Source organism: Panulirus ornatus, chromosome 36, assembly GCF_036320965.1.
Source record: "Panulirus ornatus isolate Po-2019 chromosome 36, ASM3632096v1, whole genome shotgun sequence".
NCBI lineage: Eukaryota > Metazoa > Arthropoda > Malacostraca > Decapoda > Palinuridae > Panulirus > Panulirus ornatus.
Window position 1 is genome coordinate 13,720,032 of NC_092259.1, and position 15,849 is coordinate 13,735,880.

The following is a 15,849-nucleotide window of genomic DNA, read 5'->3' on the forward strand; positions in this document are numbered from 1 at the left end:
AGTCCTCTCCAGATATCTAACCCAGATATCTAAAACACTCCACTTCCTCCTTTTTTTCTCCATTCAAACTTACATCCCAATTAACTTTTCCCTCAACCCTACTGAACTTAATAACCATGCATTATTCACATTTACTCTTGACTTTCTTCTTTCACACACTTTTCCAAACTCAGTCACTAATATCTGCAGTTTCTCTTTCAAATCAGCCACCAGAGCGGTATCATCTGTGAATAACACCTGACTCACTTCCCAGGCCCTCTCATCAACAGACTGCACACTCGCCCCTCTCTCCAAAACTCTTGCATTAACCTCCCTAACCACTCCACCCATAAACAAATTAAACAACCATGGGGACATCACACTCCCCTGCTGAAAGGTACCTATTATATCAGCCAATACCTAAGGGTGGATGAACAGCTGGGTTAATTGTGAAACAGCTGCCAAAACCAGGATTTAAACCTATACGCTCAATCCAGGGCAGCCTGCGCATAGTATATGATGTTGAGATTCCAATAATGGGATATCAGCTATATTTGCAAGTCCTTTGATAACAGTTTTCGAGTTCATTAACCTCTCAGCAGTAGTACTGCTTAGTAGACGACCAACTCGATCCCATTAAATTCTACTGTTTCCTCTAAAATAGAAAAAGTTATAGCTTTTGTTACTATTTCTGTTTCAGTCCATCTGACTCCTTCCAGTTCTGTAATAGCTTGCACTCACTTTCCAGTATATTTATTTTCTATTTAGTAACTGCTTCCTTCCAACTGTAAATGATGACTGATCTGAATACAATAATTTTAGGGAAAACACTGACCAATCCAGTTTTTCTCCTCCAGTTCTGGAATGTGTTGGTGTTCAGGGACTAATATGCTGACAGCACAATTTTGCTTACACTACCCTACCTTAAAAACAAGAGCCTTTTCTGTTACAGATTTTCAATCAACAGAAGTTTTCAGTAACTGAAGTACAGCTAAAAATAACACAACTAGTTAGTAATGCTTCATTTTGGTTTTACATTCCCCTGTACATCACTCTACAGCTTGGATATAGTCAATTTCAAGTGAGGAGGCACCACTCTGCTTAAAGTCACTATAAACACCACCCACAATCTGCAAGGTGACTGAGGTAATGTCAGAAGGATCCAAGGGCTCTGCATCTGGAACTTCTGCACCACGATAATACGGCTTGAACACAGAGAATTGCAGTGTTACAGATGTCCATTCATTCTTGGGGATCTGGGAACAGTTTCAATATAGGTAAAAAATTTCTTAAGAGCTTATCTCCTGTGGGAAGAAAACATTAATTTTATTCAGTTTTTCTATTCCTTACCATTAACTCCATAACCATATCCTTGCAGTGAGTCAAGTGTATACAAACATGCATCTTTTAAGGGAAAATATAAGGTGTTTTGGTCGGGGCTGTGTGTAAAGTGAGAGGGTCAGGGAGAATGGTTTGGTTAAGAGAGAATAGGTAGTGAAAGCTATGCAGAAGATGAAATCCGGCAAGGCGGCGGGTTTGGATGGTATTGCAGTAGAATTTATTAAGAAAGGGGGTGACTGTGTTGTTGACTGGTTGGTACGAATATTCATTGTATGTATGGATCATGGTGAAGTGCCCGAGGATTGGTGGAATGCATGCATAGTGCCATTGTACAAAGGCAAAGGGAATAAAGGTGAGTGTTCAAAGTACAGAAGCATAAGTTTGTTGAGTATTCCTGTGAAATTATATGGGAGGGTATTGATTAAGAGGGTGAAAGCACGTACAAAGCATCAGATTAGGGAAGAGCAGTGTGGTTTCAGATTTTTGTGCTGAGGATGACCGTAGAAAAGTATCTAGCCAAAGGTAAGAAGCTGTATGCAGCTTTTATTGATCTTGAGAAAGCATAGATTATGGAATGTGTTTAGATGACATGAGTCAGGGGAACAACTGTTGGATGGAGTGAAAGTCTTCCATATAAGAGCAAATGCATGTGTAAGAGTGGATGGAGAGTTGAGCAAAAGTTTTGTAAGACAAGTGAGTGTGAGGCAGGGCTGTGTGATGTTACCTTGGTTTTTTAACAAATATATGGATAGAGTGATAAGAGATGAAGGCAAAACTATGGAGAAAGAGTACAGAGATGGGGTGTGGCAATGAGATAAGGTGGCTCTTGACAAGCCTGTTTGTAGATGATACTGCATTGTTTACTGAGACTGAGGAGGAGCTGCAGAAGGTAGTGTGTTTTATGATGTGCATAAGCATTTGCAACTGAAGGTAATGTAATGGTATTTGAAAGGAAACTGTGAAAGTGTAGATTTTGCAGAACCCTATAGAGTGAGAGGAGAAAGTATACCAAACTGTATTATAGATATTGGAAGAGAAGGACTGGAAGAGGTGACAGAAAATAAGTATTTGGGAGCAATCATGGGTAAGATTGGTGATATGGAAGAAGAGATAAAGGAGAAAGAAGTACAGGGTAGAAGGGTCATTGGGTCCCTTAATAAAATAATGAAGGATAGAAGTATAAATTTGGAAGTAAAAAAAGAATTAAGGAACAGCATAGTTCTCTCAACACTGATCTATGCAACTGAAACTTGGAAATGGGGTGAGCCACAGAGGACAGGAATCTGGGCAGTGGAAATGAATTATTTGAGAGGAGCACGTGATACAACTAGATGGAATGAAGAAAATACTGAGGAGTATGATACATTTGGTATGACAGGGAATGAATTGTGGAATAGAAGAGTGGGTGAAATATAATACTTTCAGATGGTTTGGGCATGTGAAAAAGTACAAGATAGGATTTACAAGGGTAATGTACAGTGGTACAATTAAAGTGGTTGGTGTGAGAGGGACTACCTGTGACATGGGCAAACAGAGTGGAAGAGTACAGGAAGGAGAAAAATGGGGGAAGCCAGCACTGAGTAGAAGGTCAAGGATACTTCCTAAAGACAACTAGAAAGAACACGTTACGGAGGAGATTTAATTGAGAAACTCATTATGAAAGGTGATAAGAGTAGAGCTGGAAGGACAGATGAGTCCAAGGTCCTAAGTGAAAAAATCACGAAAAAGGTGCATCAGCAGGTGTAAGTGCTGTAAATACATAATTAATTTTTTCAAAGTGGAGAATCATTGTAAGACTGATGTAATGTAAGAAAAGAAAAAGGGGCAGGGTACATTAACATAAATGTGGCAGAAAGTTGCTTGGGTTATAAATAGGGAAAGTGCACTGCACTCTGGACATGGTGCACCTGTCTGTACTCATATTGTGAAATACTGCTCTACAAAAATTTTTTTATTTACAATACTGTTTTTCATTTCTACAGCTTTTTTTCATTTTAATGTAACTTTATACTTTTTTTATATGTCTGATTATCATCAATAATACAATTGGTCCTCAGTGTATGCAAAGGTTGCGTTACAACAAACAACAAACTTTGCATATATCTAAATCACATAAAGGAACCCCTTTCTACATGTAGAGGATAAGGATGTATTCCAAAATGTACAGAACCCCCCGGGACACCAAGTAAATGTTTAATCATTAGAAGAAAACTGTAAGAATAAGGTTCTTAATCATTTTAAAAACTAAAAGCAATTACTTTCAAAGTAAAACGTTAAGTGTTAAGTCAATTTAAAGTGAGACCTTACCCATATTGCTAAAACATTAGCACTTCCTATGTCTACAGTGGAAACAATTGTGACAAAAAAAGCCAATACCCTGGCTTCTATACCTTTAAGTGCCATGAAAGTGATAACAAGCAACAAAAACTACAGTACATAATATATGTAAGGAAATCAAAAGAATTTCCTTATTTAGATTATGCTAACAGGGATTAACATTGTCTATCTTCATCCTCTATCTAGTGAAGCGGAATATGCCACCCTAAGATTACCCTTAAAACTTTATATATTCAAAAACAAATCATATACAAATATCAGTATACAGTATTTTGAAATTTCACCTTTCCTGGACATGGGTAATGCTGATATAAATGTTAAAAATTTCCATACCAAAATTAAAAAAATATCGGCATTGTTTTGCATGGGATATATGTTATGATACAAGTATACAGGAAACATGAACAAACTGTATTGCTATGTTGTAAGTGAAAGAAAATCCTATAATAGTTTAAAGTTATGAAAAATTTATCTTTCTCCCTTTGTAAAATAGCTTTACCAACTACTACCATCCCCTTCAGATAACAAAGTTAAATAATCTAAAAATGAATGAAACTTACCTCATAAAATGCTTCATATGAAACTGATCCTTCACCTTGTCCTTTGTGCCTCAAGTTCACTTTGTATACATAGTTGTCTCCCTGACCACGGACCTTCATCTCTAGTCCAGAGTACTGACTTAAGTCCCAGTCATCATTAGTTGAAAATCCAACAAATGCAGCCCCGTTGGGCTGGGGGTTCAGCAGAGAAAACATCACTGCTCTCTGGAATAACTGTGTTTTCTGGAATATTATGAAGAATACTGTCAGATCTCTCTTTTAGTACAGAAAAACTGTCATACACTTATAATTTACAAGATGATACAACACCACTGAATATCAAGAAAATGATATTGGCAGTTATCAGTTGCAGGAGCGAATCAGAAGTTTTCTCTTAAATATGCTGAACTAACATCAATTAGTCAAAATAATGTATCAATTGATTAGAATACTGTATTAATGTTAGTGAACCAAAGAAGAGCATGAAAACAATCACTAAAAATTTTCATCAGGTTTCAGCACCTTTAATGCTAGAAGGCAACATAATGATATTTTGATTTACTTCATTCATTTTCCTTCTTTCATACTGTTTACTATTCACATAGGAAGAGATAAAGAAAAGGGATCATTTCTTTGCATCCAGTCTCTAGCTGTCAAGTGTAATGCACTGAAACAACAGCTCTCTATCCACAAGCTTACCCCACACACCTTTTTGTGGTTTCTCCTGGCTGCAAATTGTCCCCTGTATACCACACTGTATACCATATCAAAATTTTATCAAAACAACACTAATCCATAGTAAACGTGGTCAAAGAGTAAAGTCAGCTCAGGAGGGGTGATAAATTTTCAAATCTGCAAGTTGTGATGTAAACTTGACCTGGCCCATGACAGCAATGCAAATGACAAACATATTTAGACTAGAGAAATGAAAATTTACAAGTGATTTAATCCTTGTAATCATTCATATCAAAGGCTTTGACAATATGAACTGAAAAACTTAATGGTAAATCAACCTCATTTCACTCATGTTGATGGATACAAACTCATGGGCAAACATTTTGCTTCAAATGAGGTAAAGAAGAAGAAATTAGTAATAAGAGCAGTCAAAAATAACATATGAGTAATGGGGAAAATTATGAGAACAATCACTTGTGGATACCAACAGAGATATCGTAATATGAGATCATGCCTCACCAATTCACTAGAACTTTTTAAATTAAGTGAACATTTGGAGCTCAAAAATCTAATCTTAAATGTAATTTAATGTAACTAGACTTAAAAAAAGCCTGTGGAAAGGCAGTGCATCAGATTGTTACTGAAAGGCAAGTCTCGGTAATAGTAGTAGAAGTCAGTAGGAACATTATGTAGGAGCCTCTCTGCAAACACTGAATTGGAGTTGCCTTCTGTCAGTGGCCAGTTAAGGATGAGGCACTAAAGACTGAGAAGCTGCACTGGAGCTCACTACTTATGGAGACTCTGTTGCTGTGGCCATCCCCTTGAGGGACTTCCAGAAGGGAACAGGTATCAGAGATAAAGATAAACAGATAGATAGTGATACGTTTCTACAACAAGAGCACCAGATAACAAGATGTAACTGAATGAAATTCATGGGGAAAAAGATTCAGTATAAAACTAAGAAAGCTTCATTTCACACAGATATGAAGGTTGCAATATATAATCTATACTATAGTTACAATGAACACAGCTTGAAAATGCAAAAAACTACAATATCTATCGAGAAATATGATGGGTTTGGTGGATGAATCCTATACTATAAGAGTACATATCTTATACAGATACCTTCATTTTTGAGACACTTCATAGCTGACTTTCTACAGCCACACTTATTATTTTTGTACACATTACTTGGGATGAATTGAAGCACATAAGGAGGCAAACCTACAGTTGTAAAAGAAGTCATTACACAGGCTGACCTGAGCATTTCAAGGATACAAACCCCATGCATAATCAAAACAGCTTTTTGTAATGTTGTAATGGGTGGTTACAGTAGTCCAAACAATAATTCAGGATTCTTCTTACCTGTAAAACAAAAGCTCCTTTTGATTTTCCTGGTAGCCTAACAGTATCAGAGGACTCTCGCCAATTATCCAAAGATGAAATCGTACGGAAATCATACAACATCTTGCTGCCAGCATCACTGGTTGACAGGGCACTAAAGAGACAAAAGGTATTCAGATCACATTAGTTCCTAAAGTATCAAAATTGATAATAGCACTTGGAGATAGTGTTCTGAATATTCTATGCCATACAGACATAAATGTTTGCAAGCTATGGAATTCCAAAATCTTGGTATCAAAGAAAATTCACTAAATAATTTTTTTCACTATTATGAAAGAGACACTATCACAGACAGAAGATTTTACAAAAGTTATCTTTCTGTGTCAAAGAATGTTTCCTTCATTATTTGCAGTTTTTTCTTGCAAAAGCTAGATTAATGCAAACCTACTTAATCTATGTGTGACATTTTTGTACACTGAGAGAAATTATTATTTGAGTGAGATACTTCTCTCTCCATTTAAGATCTTAATTAAAAAGTAAAATGCATCTGTAAAGATACATAAGAAACACATACCAAAAATTATTTATTTATTTATTTTGCTTTGTTACTGTCTCCCGCGTTTGCGAGGTAGCGCAAGGAAACAGACGAAAGAAATAGCCCAACCCACCCCCATACACAATGTATATACATACACGTCCACACACGCAAATATACATACCTATACATCTCAATGTACACATATATATACACACACAGACACATACATATATACCCATGCACACAATTCACACTGTCTGCCTTTATTCATTCCCATCGCCACCTCGCCACACATGGAATACCATCCCCCTCCCCTCTCATGCGTGCGAGGTAGCACTAGGAAAAGATAACAAAGGCCACATTCGTTCACACTCAGTCTCTAGCTGTCATGCAATAATGCCCGAAACCACAGCTCCCTCTCCACATCCAGGCCCCACACAACTTTCAATGGTTTACCCCAGACGCTTCACATGCCCTGATTCAATCCACTGACAGTACGTCAACCCCGGTATACCACATCGCTCCAATTCACTCTATTCCTTGCCCTCCTTTCACCCTCCTGCATGTTCAGGCCCCAATCACACAAAATCTTTTTCACTCCATCTTTCCACCTCCAATTTGGTCTCCCTCTTCTCCTCGTTCCCTCCACCTCCGACACATATATCCTCTTGGTCAATCTTTCCTCACTAATTCTCTCCATGTGCCCAAACCATTTCAAAACACCCTCTTCTGCTCTCTCAACCACGCTCTTTTTATTTCCACACATCTCTCTTACCCTTACATTACTTACTCGATCAAACCACCTCACACCACACATTGTCCTCAAACATCTCATTTCCAGCACATCCACCCTCCTGCGCACAACTCTATCCATAGCCCACGCCTCGCAACCATACAACATTGTTGGAACCACTATTCCTTCAAACATACCCACTTTTGCTTTCCGAGATAATGTTCTCGACTTCCACACATTCTTCAAGGCTCCCAGGATTTTTGCCCCCTCCCCCACCCTATGATTCACTTCTGCTTCCATGGTTCCATCTGCTGCCAGATCCACTCCCAGATATCTAAAACACTTTACTTCCTCCAGTTTTTCTCCATTCAAACGTACCTCCCAACTGACTTGACCCTCAACCCTACTGTACCTAATAACCTTGCTCTTATTCACATTTACTCTTAACTTTCTTCTTTCACACACTTTACCAAACTCAGTCACCAGCTTCTGCAGTTTCTCACATGAATCAGCCACCAGCGCTGTATCATCAGCAAACAACAACTGACTCACTTCCCAAGCTCTCTCATCCACAACAGACTTCATACTTGCCCCTCTTTCCAAAACTCTTGCATTCACCTCCCTAACAACCCCATCCATAAACACATTAAACAACCATGGAGCCAAAAATGGCTCACAAAATAAAGGCAAATTAGAAGCTACCCCAAGATAATAAATCTGCATTACGAGAAATCTCTACTCTGATACGGGCAAGCTATGACAACTTATGCCTTTGCACTGTTGGTAAAGGATTTTGGACACCTGCTGATCTAATACAAGACTATAGCTCAACACCTAGGAGCTAAGGTACCAAAATAAAGTTAGTCTACCCCTGGTACCGCAGTAATGTCACAATAGCTAGTTTACATCACCACATTCAGTTCTCAGATTTTAACAACATATGCAAAGTTAAGAAATTAGAATACAAAAGGGAAACAGGAGCATTTAATACCCCTAAGGTTTGTATCTGTTAAAAGTACAGATACGTGTCTCTCAAAATCGAAATATCTCTAGTACATGCCACTGAACTGTGGAAGGAAATGCTTCTAACCACATGGCAATGGAAAAGTCAGTTATTGAAAACTGCTCAGAAATGGCCGCCAATTACTTTCACAGGGTCTTATAAGAACAATGATAATAACACAATTATTGCACAGAATTTGCACCACATATTGATTACTGCCCAGATGTTAATTTCATATTAAGCTAACAGAGTATGTCTCTAGAAAACTGCAGAATCAATGATATTAAGTCATCAGATACAGTATAATTTGTACAGGATGACTAGTTTGCCAAACAAGTATACAGTAATCCATAAATCTGTCTGAATGTACCATTATTTATCCACAAAAAAGCATAATGACTCCAAAATACACTTACTGAAAAGCAGAAGTAATACAAGAGACACTTAAACCCAATGAGGCACCCAGAAATACTCCCATCACACGCATTGTCACTGAAGTACGCTGATCCTCCTGCAAAACGTGTATAAAACATTAAAACTGTACATAAGAGGCTATCTTTTTCTCTTTTTTTTTCCAATAAGTATACAGGAAAAGACTTATTTTTCCAAATAAACTTCAGCTTTTGTACATTATGATACTCATTAAAAAATTCATTACTATGGAAATGCATAAATTCCTATAACTGACAATACAAATCTTATAAACTACTAGATATACACCCCTGTGCTAAAGCTTAAAAGAATACTTAAAGAAGGGAGTAAAAATAGAAGTTTAAAAACGAACTTCAAACCTTATTCATACAAAAATCATCTAATCTGTCAGGGAATATGTGCTCTATCCTTAATTTATAAGGCTTATGATTGCTGTTAGTGATACCAGTTATTCATATACAGTATCATGATTCTAAGACTGTCCTCCACAACAATATTACCAAATAACATCAGTTAACTGGATGTAAAGCTTAAAAATTCTCACACTATAAAGATGACTAAAGCATTTTAACACCATAGTAAACTATATAAGCTTTACAGTTATAATATTTTGTTGTCAGTGGCCATAAGCAGAGCTGACAGAAACCGGCACCCAGACCAATTCTGTTTTATAATCTCATATGGTGGACTTTTGACCCTAACATCATGTGTTCATAATTGCTGACCTTCCCATACTCGTTATCATCCTCCCCAAACGCATTTATAACTTGGGTTTGTGTAAATCTGTCATCATAAATATGGACAAATAAATGAAAAATATGTCCTTCACTACTAAGGTAGTTTTAAAGGCATAATTCCTTAATGAGTTACACTGAAATATCTTTTCTCTGGCAACATATCACTTACTAAACCTCATATATCATTCGCCTTCAGAAAAAAAAATCATTCAGATGCCATATTTTCATTGTTGAATCTTGTATGATATATTACAGCACTGTAAACAATGAAAAGTAAAGCACCCTACTCATTTCAAGGTTATTTTTCAGATGTGGAATACCTTATATAACTACAAGAAATTTCATGCTCTAATACTTTCCCGTATATCTGAAATACATTTAACGTAATGAAAGTCATACTAGGCATGCTAATGCAACCTGAAACCCTATGATTTCAATCAATATAAAAATACACTTTATGATCTTTCTTGTAACATTAGACATTTAAGGTACAGGTCAATGAAAATGGCAAAATCTTCATCTTATGGGCGTCTTTTCTTACCTCCTGGGGGATAAAATATAAACAAAAATGAGAAAATCATTTTACCTTACATACTTGAGATGATAAAAGGTAAACCAAAGCAGGAAAATATCACTAAAAACAATGTTATCTTTTTTACAGTACAGTATTTCCCATGATTTTATATAACCCTTGAATGCTTCAGATGTTTAGATACCTGTCCTTTAAATGTCTCCTTAGATCTTGTTCCAGTACCAGCATTAAGGAGAATCTGTCAGTTGCCTTCAGTGTTGGTAACCTCCCATTGTGGTCGACTTGTCTTAGGGCCTCACTGGTCTACACCTGCCATTTCTGCTGTTCACAAGGAAGGAACCACACTATCCTCAGTGCCGTTCAGTGAAGGTTAACCTTACATAACTACAGCCACACACCAGCAAAAAAAATGCTTTGGAAAGTTCAGTCTAATGCAATATGGTCTTTGGGCTAACTTAATGGTTAGGATTCGTACGTGTTGTAGTTGATAAACCACCGTCTGAGGATTGATGGGGAAACAAGAAGAAAGCCAAATTACTAGAGGCCTAATGAACTTGTAAGCACTTCAACCTCTAACACTGTTTGGGGCAATGAATTTTAGTTCAGATTTTGTGTTGTTTACATCGTTTTTATGTCATATGTTTGCCTCGATTACTGCCATTCTCCTAAACTTAAGAGAGGCTTTTATAATTTAGGTTGATTTCTCGAAATGTTTCAGATTTACCTCAAATAAATCTATAATTTCCCCGATTTGTATGGTCAATCAACGATATCGGTTTATGTAATATAACACGAGGAAATACCCTAATACAGATCCCGTCTTACTTTCTTTTATAAATTATTTAATTCTAGTAATTGAGACAAAAATAGGTGTCTTAGTAAATCATTAACATTTACTTAGAACACGTAACATTGCTGCAATTACGAAATGTTTGTCCCACAGCTTTCCCCAGCAGAGGTAATTGAAAGCTTTCATAACATCCTCCTTCATTAACAACCTTTATTATCTTTAATGAAAATACAACTAAACTTTCCTAACGTATATATGTCATCTGTTTGTACTACATGTGATTCACAAGCTCCTGTGTAACGTCACAAATGTTAACTGTACATACATATGTACCTTAGGGTACATTCATGGCCAGCCAACATCTTAGATAATCATAACATCACAAATTTCCAACCAAATTCTACCAGTCTTACAATACCTCCATCCCACGGTTTTATTTTAAAGATTCTTCCTTTCAGTTGTTGAAGCTATCATGAATTATTATTATTATTATTATTATTATTATTATTATCATTATTATCATTAATGTTTAATTTTATCTTACTGTTCTTTCCCTCCCTCATCCTCGTAGAATAGGACTCAAAAAATTCTACATATATATCTCATTTATATAGCTTTACAGAGATTTTTCATGTGGTTGTGTCTTGTGCATCCTTCAGTTAATCTTGTTCTGCGAAATATATTTCTTTGGAGGTTAACGAATAGTTCAGCAGACTATGCATATACTTTCCTAAATGGAAAGACTAATCTGGAACTTATGTAGGTCGCACCTTGACGAAATTAATACTAAGGCATCTTTTTCATGATCGCCCATCTGTCATCAGTCAATACTTGTTATTCATCCTGTAACTAAATCTGGTCATGATTTGAAAGTTTTATAGTTGATACCCATGAAACCTTTTTCCGTTTTTCTCAGCATTTAGAGAATTGCTTTGTAAAAGAGCTGTCAATGTGGTTTGAGTTTTACACAGTTACCCTGAAGCATAGTGTGTTTAATAACTTACAGAAAATTATATCTTTGACCATTGAAATTAATAAAGTGTTTTTAAAGCTCTCCAAATAATTTATCAACAACTGTACTGCCTGCAGCTGACACAAGTATATCATCGCACGCCTTTGTATATATATATATATATATATATATATATATATATATATATATATATATATATATATATATATCCCTTGGATAGAGAAGAATGTTACAAATTTCTTTTGGATGACCAAAGTTCTCTCTAATATATGTATCAGCTACAGACAGTGTTGGGGAGCCTGACTCCACTGGATATTGTGAGCGCGACTCAGGTGTCAACAACATAAGTTTTGCCCCGTCTACATCAGCATTAGCTGAGGTTAGCCACACTGTAATTTACACTAATTATCCGTTGTCAGTGATATTTCTGTATTAACAGGTCAGGGTTAATTACTTTAGGATGAATATAGTGTTACGAACATCGTTGTAAAGTCCAGATGGGAGCGACATAGGGAAGTGTAGACGAATCCATGGGAGTATGAATTTTAGGAAAATGTTAATGATCATATTTTTTAACGATAGCAATTGATAGTGTCAAAGTAGAAACTTTTGGATAATGTATTAATTGAGCCCCGTCCACTTTCTTTATGGGATTATGCGGAACTTATCAAAACATTCTTTATGATAATTGAAATGATTGAGACCGGCGCTGGTGATTTGGAGGATTTTTATTCACCTACTATAGGAAAGCATGGGAGGCAGTTTTATGAAGATCAAGGAAAATGTAAGGGTTCAGGGGAAAAGTTGGTAGGTAAAGTAGGTTTAGAAAAGTGATTTGTTCTGTAATGGTAATTTAGTGTGAACAGAATAGAATTAAAGCTCTGGAGTGTGATCTGAATCATTATATTGTAATCAATATGATTATGATTATCGGAAAATGTGGGATTGATAGTGTTACTCTTATGTTTACATTACTTGACCCTTCATTTTCCTTTTGTTAAAACCCTCACTGCCATATTCAGTATCGTAGAATAAGATATAATGCTCCATATCGAGTTATGAAAATTTTTGTTCTATTCTTTAATAGTAGTTCAAAATAGTATTTCTCATTATCCAGAGCTAGCATTGATGCTTATCTAAATTGGATAAAGGCATTAGTGATATCAGTTTGAGTCACAAAGGTCTTGCAGCTCACCAGGTTATGGTAGGTAAATTTTTGGAAGCTGATGAGGTAGTGGACTGGAATGGCAGTTGTAATATTATCAAACTAATGAGGGTCTGTAAAGCTTATTAAGCACAAAATGTTCAAAGAGTATGCTGGGAATCAGGGAGATAGCAATTAGATGTTACTCATTGGGAGACTGTAGGTACGTTTGTTTAGTCCTGTCTGCTCTGTTCCATCCTTTCTCGTCATTCTCTGTCCTGCCCTGTGTGGTCCCAGCTCTATGCACCCAAGTCAGTTGTGGCTCACTTTAGCTTAATGTACGTAATGATATAGTAGCATAACTTAATAAAGCCCATCTTACCCAGTCTGCATTACTTTACCCTACTTTATCCCACTTCACATGACCAGAACCTGTCATGCCTGAAGTTGCCTTACTGTGACCTACCCTGACCAACAGCGTCCTTCAGAGGTAGTCGTGTTGCTGTTGTCTACCAGTCATATTGGCATACTGAAGGTAAGCTAATGCCAGCATTACTCTGGAGGTATTTTAAGTAATATCAGAACTTGATACAATAAATGACTTTGGCTACAAGGTATGCATTCCTACAATATGGAATGTATGCTTACATATGAAAAAGATTGCATATCTGACATTGTTTTCAAGTTTTTATGAAAATACATGTGAAAATTTTTTACTGTGCTCTGCAGTGTGAGGCAAATTCAATAAAGTTACTTTTTTCAGATTTCAACATGCCTCCAATGGAGAAGAATTCAAAAAAGAAACATCTTTCATTTTTTGAGAAAATGAACTATCTGAGAAAAGAATACATCCAAAAGGACCTCATCATTGATCTCATTGTCAACCCAAAATATTTTTGGTTGTCATCTATAGTGTTTTTGGTGGCAGAGATTATGATCAACATTTTGATCATCCAGAAAGTTAAATGTAAGTTCAGTTATAGAAGAATAAGATATATTACTTTTTTCAGTTTATGATCTCTTGTATTAAGATGATTCATGTTAGATTTCCACTGTGATTTCAGACATTTCTGGATGGTTTGAGTTAACGGAATTATGATAGTCATGGAACATCACATCAAGGTTGTTGGCACAAGCAAAAATACTAGCAGATGGTAGGGTTGATTCATTACTTAGTAAGTTTGGAATGATGAATGTAGGGAGGTTGAATATATTTTTTTTTCTCACAAAACAAATAGTGAATGCATAAATCATTAAAAACGTCATAATATAATTAGTATGATTATGTTACACTGGATACTCCCATTTTGATATCCACCACATCATAAATACCATGTGAATTATTTGATGAATGCTGTGATTTTTAATTCATGCAGTAATTATGAAAATTGCTTTATTGATATTTCTTGATTTTTATATGTTAATGTCATCTTTATCACACTTTTAAAGAAGAAAGCCTCTTTCATAGGCTCCTGTAGAATGCTGAGTTTTTATACAATTTGTAATACTGTGCCACTACCAACAGTAGGACAAAGGATAGTCGGTGAAAATTTGGTCACTTTGGTAAAGCTGTCACACAGAATGTGTGGATAACTTCTTGTATGTTATCTTTGTGAATTGAAGTGTCATTTATGTAGATCATGTATACAGTATTCTTTTCCCACATTCAAAGCAGAATGTCACAGCCAAAAGTTCTCCAGTTGTCTAGGTCAGTAACTATGCCCATATCTTCAGATGTTTAAGAGCCAGTAGCTTGAAGTTTCTGCAGAAGAATTTTGAGTTGCTTTAATTATTATACAAAAAAAGTTGCTTTTGCAAATATGCAAAGGGAAAATTAGGAACATAAAAGTTTGAAAAAGGTGGAAACAGTTTATGAGAGAAAAGTTTAGACAGCTGTCTTTAAAGGTTTCATGAAATCTGAGAATGTACAGCAGGCAGTACAATAGTGTTGCAGTATGAGTTTTACCAGATGAAAGAACCATCAGTGGGAGATTGGTAATTTGGACACTTTTTCCAAGGTAATGCTTGCACTTGTTACAATCTATATTGTGAAGGGTAAGCCTTCTCTCTAGTATGGAAAATGTGTATATCTTATCTATAGTAAACACCCACCGCTAAGTGAAGGACATACTGCTTTGCATCTATCTGTCCATGTGTCTGTTTCAGTTATGAATGGACAGTTTGTATGATCAGCTCCTTTAGCAGTTATCAGTGGAGTAAACTGAAGCTTTGCAGATTTGTTTCATGCCCACAATATTGAAAATGTTCATGTGATATTACTATGCCATAAATGAATATTTACAAATATTATCTTATGATGAACTTTGTATTTTTTGGGTGTATTATATTACTAATGCTTTCACCTCTGTTTGTCATTTCCTGCATGATTGAACTAGTTACTAGTATAACGTTCCACTTCTGTAATAATACTCTGTTTCTCGATTCCTCTTTGCTTGTCACCATTTCTCAATCTGTTCCCCTCGCTCATGCTCCCATTTGTTCTTATGGTCTTGTCACTTTTCAACTCCTTCCAAAACATTTTCTCTTTCTACATGAAGTCTTTCTATAGGCTCTCACCCCATCTGTTACTTGCCATCTTTTTCAGCCTTTGCACCTTCCTCTTGACTTCCTGCATCTTCCTTTTGTACATCTCACAATATATTGATAGATTTAGCTGTTGAACCTTCCTCTTGACTTCTTGTATCTTCCTCTTGTACATCTCCCAATCACTAATACACCTTCCTTGCAGGTT

General features: G+C 36.2%; 2 protein-coding genes across 11 annotated transcripts in view; one reads left to right on the plus strand and one right to left on the minus strand.

Annotated features, from left to right (window-relative positions):
• The window catches only part of Alg3 (Alg3, alpha-1,3- mannosyltransferase), a 128,833-nt gene that overhangs the window by 101,740 nt on the left and 11,244 nt on the right, over positions 1-15,849 (plus strand). For 4 of the 7 annotated variants that reach the window (XM_071683492.1, XM_071683491.1, XM_071683489.1 and 1 more), the window contains 2 exons: positions 13,527-13,632; positions 13,861-14,064. In XM_071683492.1, the coding sequence (XP_071539593.1) occupies positions 13,869-14,064 (196 nt within the window). In that variant the 5' untranslated portion in view covers positions 13,527-13,632; positions 13,861-13,868. Of the gene's footprint in view, positions 1-10,618; positions 10,747-12,180; positions 12,333-13,526; positions 13,633-13,860; positions 14,065-15,849 lie in introns of those variants that run through there. The other 3 variants (XM_071683493.1, XM_071683488.1, XM_071683494.1) reach the window with 3 other exon arrangements.
• Positions 987-10,515, minus strand: LOC139760384 (uncharacterized). Of its 4 annotated transcripts, none has more exons than XM_071683497.1 (5): positions 10,375-10,515; positions 8,906-9,000; positions 6,237-6,369; positions 4,218-4,439; positions 987-1,235 (listed from the first exon to the last, which is right to left on the minus strand). In XM_071683497.1, exons 2-5 carry the CDS (start codon positions 8,974-8,976, stop codon positions 1,029-1,031), a joined length of 633 nt encoding a protein of 210 aa, XP_071539598.1. In that variant the 5' UTR covers positions 8,977-9,000; positions 10,375-10,515; the 3' UTR covers positions 987-1,028. The 4 variants fall into 4 exon arrangements, with proteins under 4 accessions (XP_071539598.1, XP_071539599.1, XP_071539596.1 ...); XM_071683498.1 differs by lacking the exon at positions 10,375-10,515 and adding an exon at positions 9,520-9,580; XM_071683495.1 differs by lacking the exon at positions 10,375-10,515 and adding an exon at positions 9,466-9,513.